Source organism: Pteropus alecto, unplaced genomic scaffold, assembly GCF_000325575.1.
Source record: "Pteropus alecto unplaced genomic scaffold, ASM32557v1 scaffold7, whole genome shotgun sequence".
Taxonomy (NCBI): domain Eukaryota; kingdom Metazoa; phylum Chordata; class Mammalia; order Chiroptera; family Pteropodidae; genus Pteropus; species Pteropus alecto.
In genome coordinates this window covers 39,592,081-39,618,336 of record NW_006494614.1, presented here as the reverse complement: position 1 = coordinate 39,618,336, position 26,256 = coordinate 39,592,081, and the positions used below count along the sequence as shown (strand labels likewise).

At 34.5% G+C, this 26,256-nt stretch overlaps 1 protein-coding gene and 1 pseudogene across 4 annotated transcripts in view; both read right to left on the bottom strand.

The window, feature by feature from the left end:
• The window catches only part of SUPT3H (SPT3 homolog, SAGA and STAGA complex component), a 421,152-nt gene that overhangs the window by 79,866 nt on the left and 315,030 nt on the right, over window positions 1-26,256 (bottom strand). For all 4 annotated transcript variants that reach the window (XM_025042944.1, XM_015600445.2, XM_025042946.1 and 1 more), the window contains 4 exons: window positions 16,076-16,151; window positions 10,975-11,087; window positions 10,096-10,203; window positions 6,543-6,710 (listed from right to left, as the gene is read on the bottom strand). In XM_025042944.1, coding sequence (XP_024898712.1) covers window positions 6,543-6,710; window positions 10,096-10,203; window positions 10,975-11,087; window positions 16,076-16,151 — 465 coding nt within the window. The remainder of the gene's footprint in view (window positions 1-6,542; window positions 6,711-10,095; window positions 10,204-10,974; window positions 11,088-16,075; window positions 16,152-26,256) is intronic.
• LOC112474911 lies at window positions 24,065-24,183 on the bottom strand (annotated as a pseudogene).

The window sequence follows — 26,256 nt, the reverse complement described above, 5'->3', positions numbered from 1 at the left end:
TTGGCAAAATCTTATCAAAATGAAAAAGCACAACCATTTTTGACCCAGTAATTTCATATCTAAGAATTTATCCTACAGATGGTATTACAAGGTACAAAGTAACATACATATAAGGATTTTCACTGCAGCACTATTTGGATTGTTAAACTAAATTTTCATCAATAAGGGAACAGTGAAATAAATCATGATACATCCATTCAGTGAAGCAGAAACCACAGCAGCCGCCAAAAAGAATGAGATAGTTCCACACATACTCCCACTGAGCTCCATACATATCCTATCTCTAAGATGTATTGTGTGAAAAAAATGCAAGGTATCTAACTGGGTGATAGTATGTTACCACTTGTTAAACAAAACAAATAAAGGGTTAAATATGATACAGTCATTTAAGCATGTGATATTTCTGCAAGAATATACCAAAAATTAGTAATAGTGCTTATGTCTTGGATGGGTGGATGGAGGACAGGTATTAGAGGAGATATTTTTCATTGTATATCTTTCTGTACTTTTAAAATATACTTTTTGTACCTTGTGCATGCTTTTCCTATTACAGACTGGTAAAATAATATAAAAATTCCTACCAAATAAGAGCATTTGTTAATTATCCAAGGTGAACCTGAAATAAGATTTAAAATATAAAAGAAAACATCTTGATTATTTTTATTATTTTAACAAGATTTGAAATAAGCCAAATAGGAATTTACTCTAGGGTATCTTTCTCAATTTCATTCCAACAATACCCTAAATAACACACCTGCAATGCCCACAATAACACAGATGAAGTTATTTTAACTCCTCTTTGGCACTGATACGAAAGTGCATAGGGTTTTTATTGAGTGCTTTCTCGATTCTTATTCCACATGCTTTGCTTCAGTTGGAATGTATTAGAATAAATGCAATTATCAGGTACCTGATAAGTGAAAAGACACTTCTGTGAGTCCATTAGGCTCCCGAATGTGAATTTAGACTGATACAGACTACTATAGACTCATTAACATGCTATGTATAACAAATGCTTGTGAAGTTGAAGTATTCTATCCATTTGTAGAAATGAATGCAAATATTCAGCTATATTTGGGATCTAAAGTTAAGTTTTCCAGTGGAAAATAATGGAAATAAAAAGAGAGACATCAAGAGGGTCCGCACTGCATACTAAGTAAGGTGGGAAGCCCTTCCTGTGCATTCCCCGATGGCGTCGCCTTGCTCCTGCAAGCCAAATTTATTTTTCACTTCTTTTCTCCATGGCCAGTGTCGATCTACTCTTCCTTTACTTTCTCAAATAAATTTGGTTTTGATATAGAACATTTTGGTCAAAATCTCTCAGAACCTCTGGCATGGCAATCAAACAGAATTTGAGAACATTGAAGTAGGAGGCATAAGTTAGAAACTACCTATGATGGTTATTGGTATAATACGAAGACAAATAAACCAGCATGGTTGAATCATGTTATCTGTGCCCAAAAAAGATGAAGTTAACTTATATAAAAGTAAAAACGTTCAATTTTGTGAAAAATGATATTAGATTTTCCATTTTGCCAATTTCAGGTTTTACCTGCTATAATTAAGCAACTGCAAACATTAGTATGAAGTTCCCATGTGCACTTGCACTTTCTTGATTTGCCCATTGAGTTCTTTGGAAGGGAACCTTTAAATCTAAAGTGTTATATTCCCAGTATTGTTTCCATCTCAACAAATATCTCCACATTTTTGTCAACATCCAGTCCCTTACCGAGGTACTAATAATCTGTTCAAATTCAAAATTCATACCAAGTTTAGAATTTTTAGTTTAGCAGTGATCTAACATTTTCGCAATATACTTCAAAATTATTTCAGAACAATTAGCATTAAATTTGTTTGTTATCTAATATTAAAAATCTTGTATCTGCTGTAAACACATATGAACAGTATTAGATATATGTATCAATTCATCTTTCCTGTTCTGATTGTACCCACGTTTTAGAACATTCTTTACATTTTCAAAAATGAAACACATATCTGACAAAATACTGAGTCCTATTGTCTGTAGAATGTTTGCTAAAATCTCTGTGGAAACTAAACTCTACCTCCTTAAATAAAAGTACGAGCTGCTTGGTAGAGTTCTCTTTCATATGTCAAGTCCTCTTCCTCTTGGCTGCATTCATGGTCCTTCTTGTATTCCTCCATTTTATTTTCATTTATGTCTCTTCCAGAAATTGATGCTAGGTATTAGATGCTGTAGTCCCATATGTTTCCTAGATTTGAGTATTGTCTCTGTACTTGTCCTTGCTGGCTTGCACTGAATAAAATTTCTTGCAGTTTGAACTCTCAAATGTGTACAAGAAGTTATACTGAAACTTCTGTTCTCCCATGAATCGATTACAAGTGTCTATACCTGTCCTGACTCTTTTCTTTCCACCTTAAAAGATGCTGAAAAGGTAAAAGTGCCCTATCCTTGTCCAGCCTTCCCCTTCTAGGATAATCTAATGTTTAAGGACCTGGAATCTCAGCTAATTGCCTCTTGTTCTCTCTACATCTGTAATGGTGGACTAGATCTTTTGTTACACTTGAAATATTAAGTCTTACAAAGGAATAACACATACCTCAGATTAGAGAAAATGATAGTTAGTATTACTATTCCTAACACTTCGTTACTCACTGACCACAAAGGTTAATTTATGACTGGCCAGGCAAGTGTCTTCTTTTTCCTCATTGTTTTATATATCTCTCTCCCAGAGTTTTGTGCCTATAGAAGATTTCTTTTCAGATGAAGGGGGGCCATTCTTTGGCCAAAGGTTATTGTATATAATATAGTTAGTTTTCTCATTTTAAAGTTTAATTCAGATGTTATTTGTTAAAACTGTAGTTCTGTATAACTAGGAAAAGCTTTTCTCTAAAGAAATTAAAACTAGAAAATACATTTAAGGAAAAGACTAGAGAGAATCACTGTATTCAAGGATTCATACATTATTATATCTGGAAGGAACACAGAGATATCATCTATTCATACATTATTATATCTGGAAGGAACACAGAGATATCATCTATTCTAAACTCTGCCAACTCCAATCCCATCTTATAAATGAGAGAGTGAAGATAAGAGATATATGCTCAAGATTATAATGACAATATCAGAATATGGCTATACATTAAATCTTTTGTTTTCTAATACAAAAAGCAGGTATATAATAGAGGCTTTATTATTTTATGTAGAATGAATCATACCATGTTATCACCATAGCTGAAGTTTCCATTGAGTAAAAATCAAAACATGGCAAAACTGTATAAATGTAGAAAGATGTGGATGAGTAAATAGAGAAATAATGAATAGCTTTGAAGTAAGACATCATTCATTCTGATGCCACCAATTGTGAATTTAGGAAAAGTTAGGCATGGACTGGGCTAAAACTTACTTTATCCAAGAAACCTTGGCTGTAAAATAACTCTAATAGCTTTCAATAAGATTAGGAGAGAAATGTTTAATATTTAAGAGAAAAAAATATCAAGAATTTCCAAACTTATAAAGAATTATTTTATGTATGCATAATTACCAGGTTAATTACAACTTCTTCTTACATACTTTGCAAAGCAAGTCCACTAAAGAAATTTTTTAGGTAACATTTTGTTACCATAGTTTGTTACTGAATGAGCTGAAGAGCGCTATAGCTGAAATTCTTTAAAACTACTTTACAAAACGTAAGTTCCTTATAGTTCAGATTTTCACTTAATAAGTAAGCGGTGAGCTCTGTCATTTTGTAAATGAAAGGGGAAATCAGATATGAGGTTGAACTTTAAATTTGCTTACTATCGATTATGAAATTATATCTTGGCATGATTTCACTACTTGTTATGGATATATCAATAGACCGAAGTTGACAGAGAAAAGAGTCTGGACCACAGAGAAAGAGCAATAGAATTTATCTAACCTAAAGAACACAGAGAAAAGATTCAAAGAGAAATTAAACAGAGCCTCAGGTACTTGTGGAACAATGTCAAAGTAACCAATAAATATGTACTTGGAGTCTCAGCAGTGGAGGATGGAGGGAATGAGGCAGAAAAATATCTGAAGAAATAATTGCTGAAAATTCCCATGAATTGGTTAATGACATAAACCAATATTCAAGAAGTTCAGTGAACCCTAAACAGAATAAATACATAGAAAACCATGTATATGAATATTATGGTGAAATTGTTGCAAACCAAATGTAAAGACACAATCCTGAAAGCATCCAGAGAAAAATAACAGGTTACACACACAGAAACAATAACACAAAATCTACTGACATATGATTAAACATAATTAATGCCAGAAAACAGTGGAATGATATCACTGAAGTACTGAAAATAAAACTGCCAATCCAGAATTCTATAACCAGTGAAAATATCTTACAGGAATGAAGGAGTAGTAAAGGTATTTTCAGAAATAGAAAAACTAAGAGAAACCATCACCAGCAAAACTACACTATAACAAATGCTAAATAAAATTTACTAGAACAAAAAAGGAAAATGATAACAAAAGGAAATTCTTATCATCAAAAAGGAATGAAGAACAGATAAACTAGAGTTTAATGATAAAAAGAGAGGTTTCATAAATATAAATAAGTGAAGAGAGAGATGTGCCATGTTCATGGATTATAGATTTGGTATTGTTAAGACATCATATCCCCAATTGATGAAAACATTCAACCTGATCCCTTTCAAAATCTCACAAGGCTTTCCTTTTTTCCCCTTCCACGCCCCCTCCTCCTCTCTGATAGAAACTAACAAGATGATTCTAAATTTACACAGACATGCAAAGGTCACGGCATATCCATATTAAACTTGAAAAATAATGTTTGAGGACTTGTAGACTTTAAGACCTACTATAAAACTACAGTAATAAAGAAAGATGATACAGAAAAAAATAAATATAAAAGCTAAAGCTATAAAGCTCCCAGAAAAAAAAACACAGAACATTGTCATGAGTTGGGAGCAGTGAAAGGTTTTAGACAAAACACAGAAAGCAATAAACATAAAAGAAAAAATTGGATAAATTAGACTTCATCATTAGTTCAAATCTTCTGCTCAGCAAAATATACCATTAAGACAATAAATAGGTAAGCCACAAACTGAGAGAAAATATGTGAAAAACATACATTTGAAATAGGATTGTTATACATGACACATGGAGAACTCCTATAAGTTGGTAATAAAAGATAATCCTCCCTCAAAAATATTTTGTAAAAGACTTAAAGAGACTCTTCCTTGCAGAAGATATATGAATGGCCAATCAGCACATGAAAAAATGCTCAACATCATTAGTCACCAGGGAAAATGCAAATTGAAACTATAATAAGTTACTATTAAATATCCATTAGAATGGTTAAAATTAAAAACAGTGATACCAAATGTTGACCAGTGAACTCTCATCTTGCTTTATCCAGAAGAAAGCTGTTAAAGTTTGAATAAAAGTCATTGAGTATGGTTAAGTATTGCTGGTGAAAGTAAAAAAAAAAAATGATAGAACCATTTTGGAAAACGTGTCTTGCAGTTTCTTTAAAAACCAAACACATACCCTACTCTATGACCTAGTAATTTCATTCCTAGCTATTTACCTAAGAGAAACAAAAACATTTTTTCATAAAGACTTGTACAATAATGCTCATAAGAGGTTTATTGATAATACCTCAACAACTGGAAACAAACTACATGTCCACCAAAATGAGAATGAAACTGATATATTCATCCAAGGGAACATTATTCGGCAGTAAAGAGAAATACATTGCACTCCTACTGAAAATATAAATTTCAAAGAAAAAAAACCTACTGAGTGAAAAAATTTCACACAAAAGAGTATGCATACTATATTCTCTTTATATCAACTTCTAGAACAGAAAAAACTAATCTATGATGAAATAAATCAGAATAGTTGCTGCTTTTCTGAGAATGATGGCAGGAGCTGACTGGGAGGAGGCATGAAGAAACTTGCTGAACTGATGGTAATGTTTTATATCTTGAGAGGGGTTTAGAAAACAACGAAGTTTACATATTTGTCCAAATTCATTAAATGGTATACCTAAGAACTGAGTGGTTCGCTGTATTATAAACTTTACCTTAAAAAAAGAACCTTAAATAAATTATACATAATGAAACATGTAGGTACGAAGCATACTGATGTCTTCAGTTTTCTTTGCATTGTATCAAAAAGACAAAATGATGAATGGATAAAGGAACAATATGATACATAGCTATAGTAAATGTAAATATATAGTTAATATAGTAAATACAGTAAAATTTTAACTGTAGAATCTAGATGGCAGATATACGATGTTCATTCTATAAGTCTTTTCACTTTTTTGTATGTTTGAAAAATTTTAAAATAAAATGTAAAAAAAATCAATATCTTGCTTTGTCCAAAAGAAAGCTGTTAAAGTTTGGTAGAAGTCATTAAGTATGGTTAAGTATAAACTGGCTACTTCTAAAAATTGGAATTATGAGAAAAACAGAACATTTTCCCTATCTCTGAAGAGAACTCAACCAGATCTTCTTTATCTGAAAAAAAAAAAAAAAAAAAAAAAATCACTAACCTTTTTTCTTTTCCTTTGCTTGGTTTTAGCTGAGTCTTGTCCAGCACTCCCATTCCCTAGGGATCCTGATGTGGTTTTCCCTGAGTGCTGTGATCCAGATGGCGGAGCTGTTGGTGTAGGAGGAGGTGTATTCTCAGGAGAGTCTGGGTAAGACTTCATGCAAGACCACTGCCCAAAGAAATGTGGCTTTGAAATCGAGTGACCAGGACTTCTACTAACATTCAGTTTTGTTTAATGTTTCATGGATTTAATACTATTTGACGCTTACAAATATAAAAACACAGTTTATTATTATCCAGTCCTCAGAAATGATGCCCCCACCTTCTCCCTAAGGGTTTAAATATGTTTATTTTTTAATCTATCAATCATTTAGATAAAAATCAGGATTACTCAGATACAGCTTTCAAATTTCTGCAGATTTTGTCGGATACAGACATTTCTACATCTGACCAGCTGTCTTTAGACTGAATACCTTGTGGTCACTGTAGATACCTCTAGCTCCTCCCACATCTAGCTCCTTCCTTCATAAAATCCCGCCTATCTGGATCCTTTGGCTATGACTGTAAGTCTGTTCTGTCTTCCATGTAGAAGCACTTCAAATACTTGAAGACTGTTATATTTCACAGCTTTTTCTCTTCTACAGGTCAAACACCTCAGGTTCCTTCAACCACTTATTATGAGACATATTTCCTGGTTCCTTCACCCCATGATCACTCCCTTTTAGACATTCTCCACTATGTCAACATCCATCCCATAAGATGTCGCCTAAATACTAAAATAGAACAAAGTTGCCTTATCGGTAACATCATAATATTGGCTCCTAAGAAATTTACAGGCAAACAAAAGTCTCTGTTTTTTCACATATGGTATTATTAATCTACCTCATCCTATCAGCCATATTAACCATACCATCTACTGGCCTACAGTTCTCTGTAATGTATTTAAAAAATTACTCTAAACTTTGTAAAATGTTTTGCTGAAATTCAGATATTGGTTTCAAGAGTATTTCTTTGATCTGCTTGCCTGGAAACATTATCAAATAGGAAAGATAAAGCTAATCTGGCATGAGTTGTTCTAAGGAAAACCAAGACAGCTCCTAAAGATCATTGCTTCTTATGCATATATTAGAAAAAAATGTAGAAAGTTAAATTAATATTAAATTTGCTAATCTAATCTGAGAAACCCAAGCTTAATTAGTGCTCAAGAAATTGCAATCATTAAAATGAAATGCATTTGTATTAACTCTACGCCTGGAGGTTCTGATTCCAATCCACTACGCATAGCATCTCCAGCTGGGTCTCAAACCACCCTTTTGAACTTATAGCCCTTTAACTAAGAAACCTTCAACTCTTCCTTAATAACTACGCATCTAAGGCCTTAATTTTCTCATCGAAATTTCTACTACCCCTCCTCAATGAATCCGTTGCTTGAATATTTCAATCAAGAGTTTTTTCCTTGTACAATTATACTTACGCTGCCTCTGAGGCCTAGAGTATTCTCCCCACTTTTATCATCTCATCAAAGTCCTACCTTTCCTTCAACACCCAGTTTCCTCTTTGAAGTTGATTGTAATGTCTATGCCACTGATTTGGAAATTAGTATATGCTATCTGAAACTGTTTGCTTGCTCATTTATTTCCTTGTTTGTTTTACAGAATGTTCTACCTCCCTCAAAAGACATCATATCAGTCTCCGGAATTCCCCTTTGTACCCATCTTAGTAAAGTCCTTGAAGCAGGCCCTTGATGTCGATTGCTGATTTGTAATGTTGATGAGTAAAGCTCCTACTTTACTTAGGGTGGCCATTCTCTTTGTGTTATGTGAAGTAATAAAGAGCAAGAAGACTTCCAGTCGCACTGAATGTTCATTCTGACTACCAGTCACATAGGAGGAGGGGTGTCTGGCAGGCCAGGAAAAAGCTTGAGGCTTGTACTAACACATTTAGTCAGGATGCTTTCCGACACTCATGCTCCCACCTCCCAGAGAGCCCAGGAAATTCAGCACACATAGGCCATTTTTCTTAACTGCTGGGTAGCTGGGAACAGCGGCTGTGGTTGCTGAGAAGTTGCCCAGGGCAGCTTGGCCACCCTGGAGAACCAAGAAAGGGGGGGAAATGAAGAGTTTTCCTAGCCATGCAAGCAACCCCTTGAATGTTAAGGGAAAAACTAGGCTTGTTATGTTCGCTGTAAATTTCTTCAATTAGAAATGTTACAACAAATTTGTGTGATGTTAATGAAAAGCATACTATGCACATATTCATAAAGTGAAAATGTACTGAAGACATTTTAAAGGGTGTTCTTTGACATCATAATTTGGGTTTGTAACATAAAGAAAACAAATAGTGTTTAATCAACTCCGTAAGCTTTAGGGACTTTTAAAGTATGCTGACTGATAATGATGTATGACCTTTTCTAAGGAAAAAAATGGATTTTAATAGGCATAAACATTTTAATTCCTACTTGGATTCCAAGCTAATCTGATTCTTTAAGGAGCATAAAAAGATGTCAAACTTTTGGCTTGTAATAATGTGCTAAATAGGCATGTATCTTTGTAGATTTATAAAGTATCCTAGAGCAGAGATACTTAAACCTCTGGGTTCACAGGGTTTACCGATCCCTTGGATCCACAGAATGGTTTCAGAGGGTTCTGAACACTCTGAAATTGTATGCAAAATTTGCAAATGTGTTTAATGGGAAAATGGTTCATAGTTTTCATCAGATTCTCAAAGGGGCTTACCTACTTTCAAGTTATATATTTCACCCAACTTGATCTAAAGCTCATTTCACAAATATACATGCAGATGTTAACCTAACCTCCATGCTGCCTTCTCTGTGGTTATTAGACTGAATTCTATAAAACTGCTTATGTTTGTAAAAAAGGTCAAATATTAGCAAATTCATTCAATAGATAATATTTCATTATGGTTTTTAGGCACATGCCAATTACAGAGAGTATTTTTGATACCAAAATTATACAAAGCCTTAAAGTTGGCAAGAAGATTTTATAGTCTTCATAGGTTGGGATCTCAATAACATAAACTGGATCAGAAGAGATGTGATCTTCACATGACAGGGCCGATCTAAACACAGAAGATAAATGGAGCCATGCTTCTTTAAATCATGTCTAGAGATGGATCAATAACTAGAATGTAAAATTATCAAAAAAGACCAAAAATTATTATTATCTGAATAATAATAATCCTCTTATCTTTAAGTCACAAAGAAATAAATAACTTTGCTCAATGTTATTCAATTACCAAAATCAGCTGTTCATCTCCCACGGAAATGAAAAGTGCTCTGCCACTACCCTTCTTTCCCTGAAGGGCTAGGAAAGCTAAATAAGGCAGGGGAAAGGTGAAAAAAATCATCATATTAAGTGGATCATTAGGGCAGGCACACAGTAAGTGTTTAATTAATATTTGTTTGAATGTCGAATGTATTAAGATTCTTTGACTAAAGTCCATTAATTCCTACATAATCTTTCCCAAAGAACTACAAATAGAAATACAAATCTAAAAAATCCACAGATGTGTCTGTCAGATTTTTTGATACTCACCTCAGCAGAGTTGTGATACTGAATGAAGGTTGCTGAAATGGCATGGCTGAAGGGGTCTCCCGCCTTGGCTACCATGTCCTGCCTCACAAGAAGAGCCAGATCCACTAACTAGAAGATCAGAGCAATGAAAATAAAGTCACATAGCTGGAAATAACTATGCATGTCACTGAAGTGGCAAAACTAAAAGCAATACATTCTAAATGTTATTGATAATACTGTCTGCCTAAAAATCTGTATTGTGGACATGAGCGTATGCTTTCATTGGTAGGTAAATGAACCTACCAATGGATAGAAATGATATATTCTGACCTTCTAGGGAAACTTTATTTCATAATCACTAAAGCAGCATTTTAAAACACAGATTTCTAGGCTTCAAGCCCCGAGATTCTAAATCAATATGTCTGCTCTGGGATGCAGTCTAGGAATTTATATTTTAAACAAGAACCAAGGAGATGATGTTACTTGTGGTCTAAGGACCATGTTCTGAGAAACTGCCAGAGGGCACTGATTCTAGACTCAGATTTTTGCAAGCACTCGGTAGATTGTACTTATCTAAAAAAGTATTTTTCAAAGCTCAAAAGTAATCTCTAAACAGGGCATGTATATTTAGAATTCAATGTTGAGAAAAAGTATGCAGGATTTCATTTTTGGTAACGATAAAGTTGCAAGAAACAGTCACTTTTACTCTACATCCACCAGAGCCGAAAATGCAAAGAAATGTAACTGAACTGTTTTAGAAAATGATAAGATGGTCATAGGAGAAAACTCATGGCTATTTTTATTCCCGGCAGAGCAGCAAGTGGAAGAAGAATTGATCATGGATAGAAATAAGGAGAAAGCAGCCATGTATGGCTTGATGTGACAGATTAAAATTCTTACCTGTGCCACAGTTTCGTATGCTAAATATGCTAAAATTTCCATAGCGACAACATTGGGTTTTATCTCCATACTGCTGCAGTCCAACCAGTCTCGAAATTTGGAGGCTTTTTTGGCTAGCCATTAAAAAAACAAGTATAGAACATTTAATTTTTGAAGTGTTTTAATACTGCAAATTACTATCACAAAGTGAAAAATATGTCTCTTGAAAACTGCATATGAAAGATAATACATACAAAATACAAAGTTTTTGAAGTTTTATTAGCGTCTAGTCTAGCCCCAAGAAATTCCTTATGCATTTGGGTCCTTTATTTTGTATTTATGCTACATAACATAGTATACTAAATTACTTAATGTTTAGCACTTCTGCTGTGTCAGAATCAGTTATAAATTACCACTGGCCACAGCTTATGTTATAACAAGAGTAAGAAGAGTTATTTGCTTGATGTAACTTTTTATTTATTCCTGTGGGAAAAAAATCTTGCTAGAAAGAACCTGTTACAAGAAAAGGAACATACAGAAATTGTATTTTTAATACCTCTCAAAATGCATCTCTTACACATTAAAAGTCATAAATTTAGAATCAAATAGAATAAACTGCTGTCTGGCCTGATCTAAGCCTGCGGTTACATTTTCCTGATTACAAAGGATGTCCAAATTCTTAAGCCTGACTTTCAAAACCATCCAGAATGATTCAAACCTGCCTTTACATTATTCTCTATTGAAATGTCACGTGGCCTTGAGTATACTCTTTTCTGTGTTTGCCCCTGTTCCTTTCCCTCTATGGAATGCCTTCCTATCACTCTTCATTCATAAGAATCCTACCCATACAGGCCAAAGATATACTCCATTCTAGTCATTTATTGAATGCTTATATCATCAGATATCCTTTCGAGTTTGCTTATAATTTCCTAAACCATATTATAAGTTCTCTATTGGCAAATACCATGTGTCACGTCTCTCTGCAGACCTAACAGTACCAAGCACATATGGAATCCTCCGTTAAATATCTCTAAACTGCCACAGAGCTAAGCAGAGTCTAACTTGATATAGGGCCTTCATTATATATTACTAATTTAACTAGCAACCTGGAGGGAAAAGATTGATTGTGAAGATTTTATCAAGTCTATAACATAATCATCTTTTAAAAACCCTACTGATTATTCTTTTGATTAATCTGGTCCCGCAGGTCTATAAAACACTTAACAGTAACTTAAGGCATGATGTTTTGATCCTTATGGATACAATCTTCATGGATTCCACATACAGAAGAGTTTTTTTCTAAATAAATCACAGAAGACCTTAAGTCCTGCTATCGAAACGCACATCCAAAGTTGTCAGCTGTGGCAGAATTATGATAATCCCCCTTAAAGCTATCTCCCTAAAGTAACCAATCTTCTAAATGCTCTCTGACATGTCACATTCCATCTAACTAGTAAGCTGCAATAGCTCACAAACACTTGTTTAACATCTGTGGAATACTTCTGAAGTTAAAGTTAACAGACAGCAATTTGGCAAGATCAATAAAATGTACCTTATTCATTTCTCCCTTTGACAGATTGTTAGGAACACAGAAACAGATATTTTGTGACTATGAGGGAGAGGGAATAAACAATTTATTTTAAAAGCGAGAGTAAGGATAGTTCTTAGTATTCCATCAGATCTGTCTGCCTAAGCAAAGAAATTAGTAGCTTTCTCACTAGATTTTAAGTACTGAAAATGTAGGGACAATGACCACGTGGCCACCACTGTATCCCCAGCACCAAGAACAGTGCTGACATTAGAAGACTCACAAAAAATATTTCTAGAAGAAATGGGTGAATGAACAAACAAATAGATGAAAGATATTTCTTCAGTAGAAGGTTAGGCTCTAAACGTTTCTATACATCAAAAAGATGCACAGAGGTCCCATAAACTTACTTGAGTTACTGCTATTTCAGCAACAAGAAAAGATTCTCTGAGTTAATTCTCTTCCTGTCACCTGGAACAGGATACCTTCAGAGATAGAACCTTTTAGGACATTGTTGGTTCCAGAAAAAGAGGTACAGACATCCCTAGTCATGATAGATTGTTTCCATTGAGAAGTGAAGGGGCATCAGAATGAATGAGTTCCTTTTCCTTCACCCCTCTTCTCAATATATCCTGGAAACTGATTGACAATTTAAATAGAATCCTGAATAAAGGTCAAAATCTCCTAAGATTATTAGCTTTCTGACACTATCTGGGTTTCTGGCCTGTGCTGGAATTAAAACAACTTCGGACATGATTCTATATGGAAATTTAAGGTTACTTAATTCTTATACATTCTTGTATCCTTCTCATCAATGATCACTAGTAAAATTCAAGTTTCTCCCAATTTTCCATTCTCTCATCCCTGTATACTATTACAATATTTCTGCCTCACCCCTTTTCACCAGTCTTTCCATTCCTGATCCTTCCCTCAGAATCCTGTGTAATGCTTATTCCAGTCTGAAGAAATCTTCTGCTATTTTAACCTTCTCAAAACCACTGTTCTCTGGGTTAAGACTATTTGAGAATAGTCCTCCTCAGAGGGCATAGTTTTCTCTGGGACCTTTAAGAATACAGGTTCCTTTTTTCTTTCCTTCTATAAATATTTATTGGTCAGCTACTGATCACCAGTCTGTTCATTTCCCCAAGTAACAGAGGACCTGGAGGCAATGTATCTTCATTCTCTTAGTATCTCCTACAGAGAAAATATAGAACAAGTAGACAGCAGAATTCTTACCACAAACAGAGATAACAAAATCATATTTTAACAAATAACTACTAACCTAAAATTTTTCTACCCAACTAAACTATCATTGAAATATGAGGGCAGAATAAAGACATTTTTAAGACAAAAATGAGAACTTTAACCACTTACAAAGCCCTGGGAAAAACAAACTTCGGCTAAGAAGAAAAGTTTACTATTGATCAACTTTAAATTTTTAAGTCAGTGATGTATATTAAAAAATTAAGGATAGCAACTAAAATAATAAATAGAATATATATGAAATGACTGGGGAACAATGGAATGGAAAAAACTCAATCTAATCAAACGAATAAAAGGAGGAGAAGCAAAAAAAAAAAGCACAGTAAATTTAAAACACAAAATAAGACAGTGTATATAAACCCAAATGTATAAGTAATTGAATACATTAAAATTAAATTCATCAATTAAAATAAAGAGACTTTCAGATTGACTAAAAAGAAAATCGAGATATTTGTTTACAAAATTCACATATAAAACAAGTTGAAAGAAAAGGATTGCAAAAAGGTTACCAAATTGTAACTAGATTAAAGCTTTAAAGACTTTGAGGGAAATGACTCTCTGACTTATATAAATATAAAAGAAAAGACTGGTGAATTTGACCAATGTCCCGATTCTACAACTTACCCTCAGCCTATAAACTTATAGACTTGTTATTTTAAAATGCACCAGAAGTCCCAATTAGTGAATGCTATTATCAACTATTTAGGAAGATATATGACTAGATCACAATTCCTACAGCCTGGTAATTTATCGGAAGAAGAGGAATGAAATGAGCCTAACACTCTGACCAGCGTGGGTATCAATTCTGAATTTGCTGACCCATGTGGATTAAGCATTCCCAAACACAAAATAGATTTTCCCACTAAGGTTTCAAAATGAAGCACCTACAGGTGCTTAGAGAAATATTTTTAAATGACCAAATCTTTCTTCTTTAAAGAAAAATTTAAGCATAATATACTGTTTATACTATAATTATTTTACAAAGGGAAAATATCAGTTTTTATCTGTTACAGTTTATTATTGTTACAAAAACTGAGTTATTAAAAATCTGCTTTTCAAATAAAAGATGTATTAGAAAATTTTAATAACTATATGGTTTTAGTGTCAAATAGCACTTCTGTTCCTTTAAGTGAATTAAATTTAAAATATGATTTAAAAAAAATAGTTCAATAGCACTAAATGTTACTTTATAAACTGCAGATTTATACTTATAAAAGACTTGAATGCCATTTTTAAACCTAAAAATTACAATACAAAAACCTCTCATTTGCTGAAATTGCCATGATCTGAAGTGTCATTTACTTAATGCTTCACAGATGTATGATGCCAAATTGTTAGTCAGACTGCAAAGTATATTTAGTTAGGAAAAAAATCTTCCAAAACATGTTTTCCTATATTTTACTGACATTTACATGGGGCACTATTTGAAATGTGTCATTTATTTGCACTTTATGATCTATAAATGAAGCTCTCATTTTCTTTTTCCAAATCAAATACATTGTTATTGTGACCACATAATAGCTTTTCGTTTAAAGACACCATTGTGTCTATAATCCCTCAGAGCGGGGTCATGTGCTACTTTGTCAGACTTGTAGCTGGACTTTTCATCACACATGCTCTTTGACCTTTACCCTGAAAGTTTTAGTCATTACTGAACTCTTGCTGTAAGGATGTGCTGCTATACAATTGAGCCCACTATTTATCATGAGCCTTAGTGTACTTTTAGTAAGCCTGTGTGCAGTGATGGGACAGCACTCATTTTACCACGTGGTTATTAGTATTACAAGAGCATGGACTAATGAATTTGGCTAACACCGAATGCGTGCCACAGCAGGAGGTTACAGACAAAAATGGAAGAGATTATTGATATGTTCCTCTGTGGTAATATGAGTATGCATAAATAAATGAAAAATTTGTTATTTATGAATACATATTAGGGGCTTTTAAATGTCATGATTGTACTACGAGTCCATTATGGGTCAAGTATAATCAGCAATAATAGTGTGAATATGACTAAGACACTGGGAAAGAAAGTAAAACGGGAATATTAGGAAAAATGGATTTTTTCTAACTAAAAGTAATGTGAATAATTAACATGGCTCTCTGTGTATTACTCACACCCTTTAAAACTCCTATTAATTGCAAAACAGTAAGAGTGGGGTAAAATCTTTTATGGGCACCCCTACAATGCAGGGGCTGTTCCTGTAACAGTTCTGTTACATATACTAAATTCACCCATTTCTAAGGAACAGAGATTGTGTCATACTTTACTATATCTGTAACACATAATCTCTTAAACTTATAATGAAGCAAAGTTAAATGCTTACTTACAGAAACTTAATTGTCGACTTTCACAGAATTCTGCATATTGAGCTGAATCCATAATTCGAGTTTGTCTTTCTGCTCTCTAATAGATAAAAATAAAAAGACACGAAATTTTTTTTAAAAAGCAAGTAGACGAATATATGTTTTCACAGCTAAAACTTAGAATTGAAGTTCCATTTTCCTTTCCTAACTCTAGGTAAACAGTTTAGAACTGCCATAAATACCATGATACATAAAATTATAAGTAACAGTAGTTTTGAAGTTTGTTTCTCTTGGAAATAAAGTTTAAAATGCCATGTTCCACTCCTGTTACTGCCATTATAGCAGAAGGAAAAAACTAAAGGATCCTGCTTCATAGATTGTGCACTTCTAAATTTTCTTAACAGTACCATCATTTTAAAGAAACTGTGAGGAGATAACAAATCAAATTGTTAATGATTACTGTCCATTTGCCTTAAAGGTGAGATTTTTAAATATTAAAATAGGAGTCAAAGAATGGAATCCATGTATTTCCCTTCAGTTTGAACATGGAGCCAGAGCTAACAAATCCATATTTTAAATTGCAAAGAAAATAAAGAAAAAGGTAAACACAACACAAATCCTTTCATCTGAGTCCAGGTATGATTCACAGTTTGGTACAGCTTCATTCGTGGGTTTCTGATTCAGTACAGCAGATGTTTGCTGCTTCATTGTCCCACACGAGGTAGGATAATTATAATTCGCCCACAGTTTGGTGGGAAAGAATACGACCGCTTCCGCTTCCTTGGCGAGGGAAGCATTTTGAAATGAGACAGGCTGGTACTTCTTGGAATGAATTTCTGGCCAGTAAAGGAAAAAATTCCCTGAGATTTTAATTTTTTTTCTGCTTTGGAAGGACTTTCAGCAAGTTTTCTTTATCACGGTTGTTGGAGTACATAAGTACCACTTATAACGTCTGTGGATATTTTTATATTTTTTTAAACTAAAATTATTATTTTTTCATTTTGTTTGATTTGGGTAAGTAGTCAACTGAATTCCAATGATATATCAGTTGATGAAATGAATAATGATACACTAGCTGCAGCTCAATACAGAAAAGATATAGATGGGAGGTGGGAAGTAAGGTAAAATTTACTAACTACTGTGGTTCCTTCTAAGATCACTGAGTATTTTTTCCCTTTCTTCTCTTCCACCCCTTCCTCCCTCCCTTCTTTCCTTCCTAAATCTCCCCCACACATACAAACACACATATGTGCTGATACAAAATCCTCTTGATTTGTTTATTTTAAACATTTTTATTTACCCTTTAGGTTCAAGTATCCTTTTTGAACATGTACAAGTAAATATTACACACACATATGTATATTATGTGTGTATTATACACATACATACATATGTATGTGCATATGAATCCTCTTCTGTATATATCCGAAACATCATGTTTTCTTAATGGTGTATTATTGGGTGAATTTTTATGTACTTAGAAAGTATTTTTTTGGTATGTGAATGCATAATTTAGATTTGTCCTTTTTTAATGTATCTGGTACATGAATTTTTTTTTTTTTTGCTAATGGAAAATAGGAAGTAAGGAAGGGTGAATTTATGTGCTTTGAACATAACAAATCAGTTACTAATCTGTTTATTAAAAACACTTCTAAGACTGCTAACACTGTATCGTGCCTGTCAGTTAGTCCATCTGTCTGTCTGATTCTGACTATAGCAGGGACCTCTCAAGTTTGAATTTTTAGCTCCTAGAAAATAACTGACAAATGTTAAATAATAAAATATTTGTGGAATGAACAAATGCTACCATTTTAGTCTACAATAAAGGCAAATGATTATCACCATAATGCAGCCAGTCCTTGATCATCTATTACTACAGGTCTTCTTTGCTACTCTTCAGCTAGGCAGCCTCATCCAACCAACACATGCTAGACTGAAAGAATTTAGATAATCTGAAGACAGATTATCTGAAGACAGAAAGTTCCTAACGGGATTCTTAACACTAACTTTTCTTCCACCAAGTAGGACAATCAAGATTTGACTTTTACATATATGCTCAGATAGTTGATATATCTGTGATAAGTATTTCTAGAAATGAAAGTTAGGAAAACTTAACCCTAAGAGTTTAACTTTGCCATGTTGTCAGCTTTAATTAAATGAGGTGTATAGCTAGTTGGAAGATTTTCAATCGCAAAGCCTATCATCTGACTACATTTAAAAGATGTTGAAGGCCTTTACATTACTGTTAGCTACCTTCATTCCTTTTAGAAGCCCTCCTCAATGCCTGTTCTTTTTTCTTCATTAAGCATCTTTCTTTGATTCCAGTTTCTCTAGCATCTAAGCAGGAACCTTAGATCCCATGAAGCTGGCCCTGGGGCATGCATAGGAAGCCATTTACTAAGAGTCTAGCATACAGCAAACACTCAGTGCAAAGCAGTTGACTCCAAATCAAATATTTATAGGCAGTACAAAATGATGGCATATTAGAGATAAAGGGTAACAAAGTTTATCTTGTTCAATCACTCTCATTTTAAAGATAAGGGAACTGAGGTTCAGAGACAAGTGACTTGTCAAAAATGACCAAGTTAGAACTGAAACCTAGGACTTCCAATTCCTGAACTGGCCTATTTTCATTATAAAAAGCTATCTTCAACCTACAATAACTTTTTACTTCAATAATTTTCTTTGGAATCCTCTAAACTCTACACATTGTATTACTAAAATGTATCATATAGTCACTATAATTAACATGTCTAAATTGTTCATGAAAAAATCAAATTAGTGAGGTCTGGGGTCAGCACAAAACGCACAACCTGGAGATAATCTAGTGCAGAGTGTACAAACTGTAATGTACCCGATAGCGGACTGCTGTGCTGCAAACCTATCACAAGTGTGTAGAGATACTGTTTCTCCCCAACCTTCTGGATGCCACACAAGGGGGTGGGCACAGAATCCCAAAAGGTATACGTTGCCTTGTTTATTTATCTTGGTTTCGCATAAAAAAATTATCATTTTCTGTGTGAGCCCTGTCATGAAAAGGCATGCACGCTATTCAAAGCGTGGTCAAGTAAGCTCAACATGAAATCAGAGACACTAACTGGGATGTGAAGATGATGATGAGAGTGATTCAGATATGCGCATCATACTAATTTTTGTTTACTCCTCTCTCTTCCCCATCAACTGTTTCAAATAACCAAAAGAAAGAGACAAATTTGGCCTTATAAAAGGATCCAAATCATTCAACATCTGATTATATTATCTCCTGTCCTTTATACTAACACCTTAAATCCTGGTAAAAGCAGTATATACTTAACCTTCATAGACTCTGTGTTCTTTAAAAACAGTAACTATGTTTTGCTTCTATGATCTCAGTGTTGGCCAATGTTTAGCTTGGACTTCCCTGGGCCTCAGTAAATGTTTGCTGGCTAGCCGAATGACTGGGCAGATGGATCGATAGGCTGAGGCAAAAGAAATGCATATAAATCCTTGCTGGTTGATCTGAAATCAGAAACTGTAATATCTGTAATCAAATTGTATGAATTCCAGAGAGGGTAGGCAGCTTTTATTTTTTTAAACCAAAGACCCATTAAAAAAATCAAGACATTGCCAACTATTAAGTAAGTTTGGATTTATTTCCTGTGTTGTCCTAATACCACTTTCCCTTCTGCCTCTATTCAGATTACTTATTCCATTCCACATTAACATGTACATTGGCTGTCCTTTTCTATTCCTGGTACTGTAAGAAATCTCTGGAAAAAGATGTAAGGGGGAAACATCATAAGCCTAGCGAAAAAGCATGATCAGAATAACAATGCCTACTATTTACATAGAGCAACACAATAACCTCTAAAATAAACAGTTTTAATAGCTTCAAATTCTAGTTGAGGACACTGAAATTTAGAGAAGTAAAAAAAATTAAAGCATATAGTTAATAAAGAGGCAAAGCTACATGGAAAACTTGGTCCTAAATGACCTAGTCTGAGGTATCTCACTGAATAATCACAGTAGGTTTATAATAGCTTTTATTCATACTGAACATTCTCAAATTACACAATGCTTTTTTGATCTCAGACTGCCACGTGAATGTAAGGTCATCTTTGGATTAGTCATGCTCTTGTATCTGCAAGTCCAGTTCGTCTTCTATTTAATCTGTCAAGTCTACCCAGTCCTTAGTTTCTTAAAGTATCAACAGTGCTCTTGAACACTCATAAAAATATGCTACATACACAAGCTTTTCTGAAATTGAACTTTACTGGTATTACAATACCGCAAGTATTACCATATAGGGGCATACATGGAAAAACTACTTTTGAAAAATTACTCTTAAAATTTTCCACTCAACAATATTTTAAAATTTAACTGGAATGGCTTTTTAAAATGTAAAAGAGAATAGTTATGCTTAATTGTCACTCATCTCACTACCAAGAAGTTACAGCTTTTTCTGGTTACTGTAAAACAAACTTAGAAGGCAGAATTCCATGCCAAATGAACTCATTTTTGGGTCCTACCTAAATGAAAACAGGGAAGCAAATATCTCTACAGATGCAGTACCTAGTATAATTTGTTTGTTTAAAACTTTGAACACAACAGACCCTCAGTATATATTTGTTAATTTAAATTTTCAGTGAAAAGTTTTGATTTCAATAAATGTGAAATTGGATGTGTCTTTGAAAACTACTTGCAGCAATGACAATCAACATTTGCCCCTGCCTATACCAGTCTGAGGTATGAGGCTGGATTACTTATGCAGCATGCAGTTTCATTTAAATTCTCCACATGCTTTCACTGAAGCATATGTAATAGTTATAGAAGCTACGTGCTGGCATATCTCTTGGCGGCTTCTCAAGACATATGACATTTATCTTTCTTCGGCAACGCAGAATCACAGAACATAACTTTTAAACCAAGATGAAAGTTTATCTGCTCTCACTTCCACCTCAGATTTTTTTTTTTAAAAATCATATTTTGATTACGCTTAGAAGTCTTACAATTGAAATGCAAAGTCTTTTCTGCATGGAAAAGGCAAAATGCCAATGGTAAGCTACCAACTACTTCATGTTTGAGAGAAATTGGTTGCTGAACTTGGAAATTTCAAAAGGAGTGGTGGGCTGCAGCATCCAGCAACAGACAATATGTGAATTATGGAATGTTTACGCAAGATCATGTATGTTGTGGTCTATTTGCAGACGGATACTTAGAGATCAGTAAACACCACAGAATCCTGAACAAACTTAGAAACCGTATCCTCAGCTCACTGTAAACAAGGAAGCTGAGGTCCAGAAAAGTTAAAGAGTTTACCTAGATCACTGCAGAGGCAATCCAGTCAGTGCCCACCCAGGTGAGTGCTTGTTCTGCTTGCTGGGTTGGTATTTTAGTAGATTCCCCTACCCAAGAGTCTCCCTCAAAACATTTGGTAGATTTTTTCCCTGCCTTTATGCCCACTGCAAAGCTCATCATTTTGGGCTTGGATTACTGCAATAGGTTCCTAGCTGGTTCCTTCTAAATTTTAACTCTCCCAACCCATCTGGGTACAAAGCTTTAAATAAAAACAGAGTAAAGGCCTTTACACTTAGTAAGACCTTATAATAGTAGGCCCTCCTCCGCCCCTGCCCCCTCCCCACCATCTTTCATTCCTCTGCATCATAAACTGACACAAATGGCTCTCAGATAATCACTGCATCAAAATGAAGATCAAATGCCTGGTTTCCAAATACAGACATAATCTGGCCCATTCTATGTAGGCAGACATTGTTTTCACTAAAACGTAACATAGTCTTTGCTTTACTCATGTCATCCTTTGTCACATCTGCCTTGTTTTTACTGTCCCCTGCCCCTCCCACATTACAGTGCTAGCCATTCCCTCCCCGGATAATTTAACTCCTTCCCTTTCAGTATAGGCAGCACCCCCTCTAGAAAGTTTTCCCTGAAGATACTAGGTCATATTATTTCTCTTTTGTGATTTGTTCTTCTAGACTCCTGGCACTTTCCTATATGTGCTACTTTTTGTCTCTCCTAAAAAATAATTATTGCTGCAAGAATGTATTATTAACTGAAAAAAGCAAGTTATGAATTAGAATGTATGTACCTTGATCCCATTTATGTTCACACACACACACACACACACACACACACACACACACACTCCACAATGTGTGCAAATGTCTGGAAGCAGATACAGTGTACTTTCAATAGTATTTATCTCTGGAGGTAGCACTATAGGAAGCTTACTATTCAGTTACATATTTTAGTAACATTTTAATTTTTTTCTTAAGTGAATTACAATCAGAAGAAAATGTTGTAAGTAAAGGAATCTTTCCTCTTGAGTTGATTTTGCTTGACTTACAGGGGGTCATTAAATAAATGTCCACACACAAAAATAATCTAAGCAGTTACTCAAGAGGCAGAAAATCAGAGAAAGAGCAAAGGCTTGGATATATGTTCAGAGAGAGGGAGGAGGGATAGGAAGATGGAGAGGGGGAGGAAGAGGAGGAGGAGACCAGAGACTGAGAGTGAGAAGGAGAGAGGGAGAGAAAGAGAGAGATTATGTTACTACAATATTAAGGGAGTCAACTCAGAATCCTGATTGATGTAATCTTCTAATCAGAAGTTTATTTAAGTTTGACCCAGAATTTTCTCTGAATTACATAAGTGAATAAAAATACAGTATATTTTCTATTTTGTAACCTAAAAAATAAAGGTTTTCTTTGGTGTTAATTTGTTCTCCCAGAGTGATTTTTATAATATACCAAATTTTTATAATATAACAATTAAGACTGTGTTACAGTAATCATATGAAGTTTCCTAAAGAAATAGCTGTAGACTCTAGAACATTCAAGGAATTTAAAAGGAATTTTGTACTAAAATAAATGAGTAATTTTCAGCAAGTACAAGGCATCTGTGATTAAGACATACACAAAAGAATATCTGTGATATTAGTTTGTATCAGAGTTGTTTTAAAATACTGGATTTTTTTGGCCTATACTCTATGGGTCTAAATATATTAATCAATGGAACTATAGGAGTTTTTTCTTTTCTATATATTTTAAACTATCAAAACTGAGCCTGAATTGGTTGTATAAGGAAAATATAGTTCTTAAAATCAAAATAGTTACACTTAACATTGGTTTAATGTCTGTTTAAATTTTTTAAATCTGAATTTAGTAAGCTAGTAGTTGGGAAAATTATACACAATAAAATATTTTCTGTCCCAGGACAAAATGTGTGCTAAAAAAAATATTATTTTTTTTCGATAGCCTAGTACCATACAACCTAATTCTATGTTTGGCTGTAAATTCTCATGTAGTTTTAGTACTAATTCTTATTAATGTTTTCATGAAACTGTAAACATGCTCTATAATAACTAAGTTGGCAAATAATATAAAAAGCTATATGAATTTCTGCTCAAACTACTTCTTTGATGTAATAGAAGACTGACGTCTCCTTTATTTTCCTAATTGAGGATGCTGTAACCCTTTTTTTTTTGTGGTTTTTATTTGGCTGTATACCTAAAAGTGAACATACTATGTTAATATGTGTAAGCTATTTAGATATTCTGAATAGCATTCCTAAAAATTCTTGTAGGTTTATGTAATATCCAGATGAGCCAACATGGCTTTAAAGTCTAGCAAATATACAAAGATATAGTTAAATATTTTGGTCATTTAGGGTAAAACTTTGTAACAGCTGCTTGGAAAATATGTATATAAAGCCACTATTACATAAAATTTAGTTCATACTTTCTCTTTAACCTTGAGTTAGACTTATAGACCTTTCCATTTTGATTTAGCCAAGATCAAATTCTCAAGCAGTCCAGCATGCATACTGATGGAGGTTGACTTCACTTATGTAGCGGGAAAGTCTGGTACCTTTGTTTTTTTATATCTATCTATCTATCTATCTATCTTATTTTATTACTTGATTGATTGATTGATTGATTGGGCTAGGCAACCCTTGGTTGACCTCACAGATTGCAAGGACCTTGTCAGCTTATGATCCTTTATTTTTTATTTTTTACGCCTACAGCACCTGGTCTTCCTAGCTGGTCTCCCATCCAAGTATGAACCAGGCCTGACCCTGCTTAGCTTCCGAGATCAGACAGAATTGGGCTTGTTCAGTGTAGTATGGCCGTAGACAGTCTGGCCCCTTTAAAATAAAATCCTAGAAAAGGAGAAGCCTGTCAGAGTGCCATGGCTCTCACCATCCTCTTGAAGGACATACAGAACTCTGTACAGAACAGGGAAGGGCTCTCCTTCCCTTTGTTGCTACTATGTGTCGCATCTGAGTTTTTCAATAGGATGTTTTTCCTTTGAAAATAAAAAATTTTCTTAGATTACTTCATCAGTCAATACCCTCTAAGTAAGTTCCATCAGCTCTACCTTTAAAATATATCTAGAATAAAACACTTTCCTCACCTTTCACCTTTATTGCTATGATGGCTCAAACTATCATTATTATCTCTCCCCTGGATTACTACAATAATCTCCTAATGGGTCTTCCTGCTTCTCCTCTTCCTCTTCTGTCTCTTCTGTCACCCTGACTCCTGCCAGTCCACAACTACAGCCACACAACAGCCAGAGTAACCTTTTAAAAGATGAAAATTGGATCATGCTACTTATGATCAAAAGTTCCAATAGTTTTTCATCACATGTAGAATAAACCCCAAATCCTAAGACTGGCCTATAAAACCCTACATAATCTGGTGCCCTACTATCTCCGATTTCAACTCCTTCCTCTCCCTCCCTCTATTCCAGCCACACTGACCTATCCTGATGTTTCATAAAAATGCAAACACATTCCTATCCCAGGGCCTTGGCTTTGCTATACCTCTGTTTAGAATATCTTAATCCCGCATCACTGGCTTGCTTCCTCACCTACCTGCAAAGGTCACTTTATCAGAGAAGCTGTCTATGATCACTTTATAGAAAATAGCAGCTCCCCCCAAGTCACTGTCTATCCATTATCCTGCTTCGTTTTTCTTCATAAGCTCTTACTACCATCTGTCACAATATTATATATTTATTTGTTTATTAACAATAAAAAAATTCTATTTCTCCCCAAGTAGACTGTAAGCTCCTTGATGGCAGAGACTATGCTTATTTTATTCACTGCTAAATCCCCAAAGCCTCTACGGAACTTGACACATAGCAAGTATTTTATAAGTATTGGTGGAATGAGTCCATATATATATGTGTGTGTGTGTATATACATGTATATATACTTATATGTGTGTATGTGTGTATACATTTACATATATATAAATATCTCAAAGCCAGGGTTTCTCAATCTTAACATTATTGGCATTTTGGGCTCAATGATTCTTTGTTGTGGGGACTGTGCTGTGCACTGCAGTAGGATGTTTAGCCGTTCTACCCACTAGATGTCAATAGTATCTGCTCACTACTCTCTGGGTTGAGAAAACCAAAAATGTCTCCGAACACTGCTAAATATTCCCCAGGGAGCAAAATCATACTGGAATGAGAACCACTAGTCTAAGGGGAAGTGGACTAACACTAGTTGACTCTACATTATGTGCCAGATGCCACACTTGGTCCTTCACATTCTCTTTTACTTCTTCCGGATGTGATTCAATTGAAGGAAACTCCTGCAGACATGATTCCTATTTTTAAAATGAAGAAGCTATGGTTCAGACATGTTAGGTAACTTGTCTAAGGCTGCTAAGCAAGTAAGGTGTGCTGCAATCTGAAACCAGGTCTGTCTTACCCCAAACTCTATGCTCTTTTTCCTATGAACCCTCACAAATGAAAAGTGTTAAAAGCAGGGATACTTTGATAGAGGTGAGGGAAGGAGACTTAGAACCTTCCTATTTTCTTTCTCCTCTTAAAGGTATTTCTCAATGAAACACCAAAAATTGTAGGACAGAACCTGAAAACCACTGGGCTCTCCTATGCTGCCTGCCCCTCAAGGAATAAGCATAGTGCCTCTCTTTATATCTGACTTCAAAACAGAGGCCATTTCACATGTGAGACTCACAGGATGACCATGATACTGATGGAATGACTAATCCCCGCACATTAGTCAGAGTGATCTTTTAAAAATATAATCGTATTGTATCATTTCTGTTAAATCCCTCCTTGGTTCTGATATCATGGTCTTCTACAAAAATGACAGGCTCTTCTATGGAGCATGTACAAAAGAGTGCTCCTAAAACATGGACCAGAACGAATGCCACTACCTTTAACCCTTCC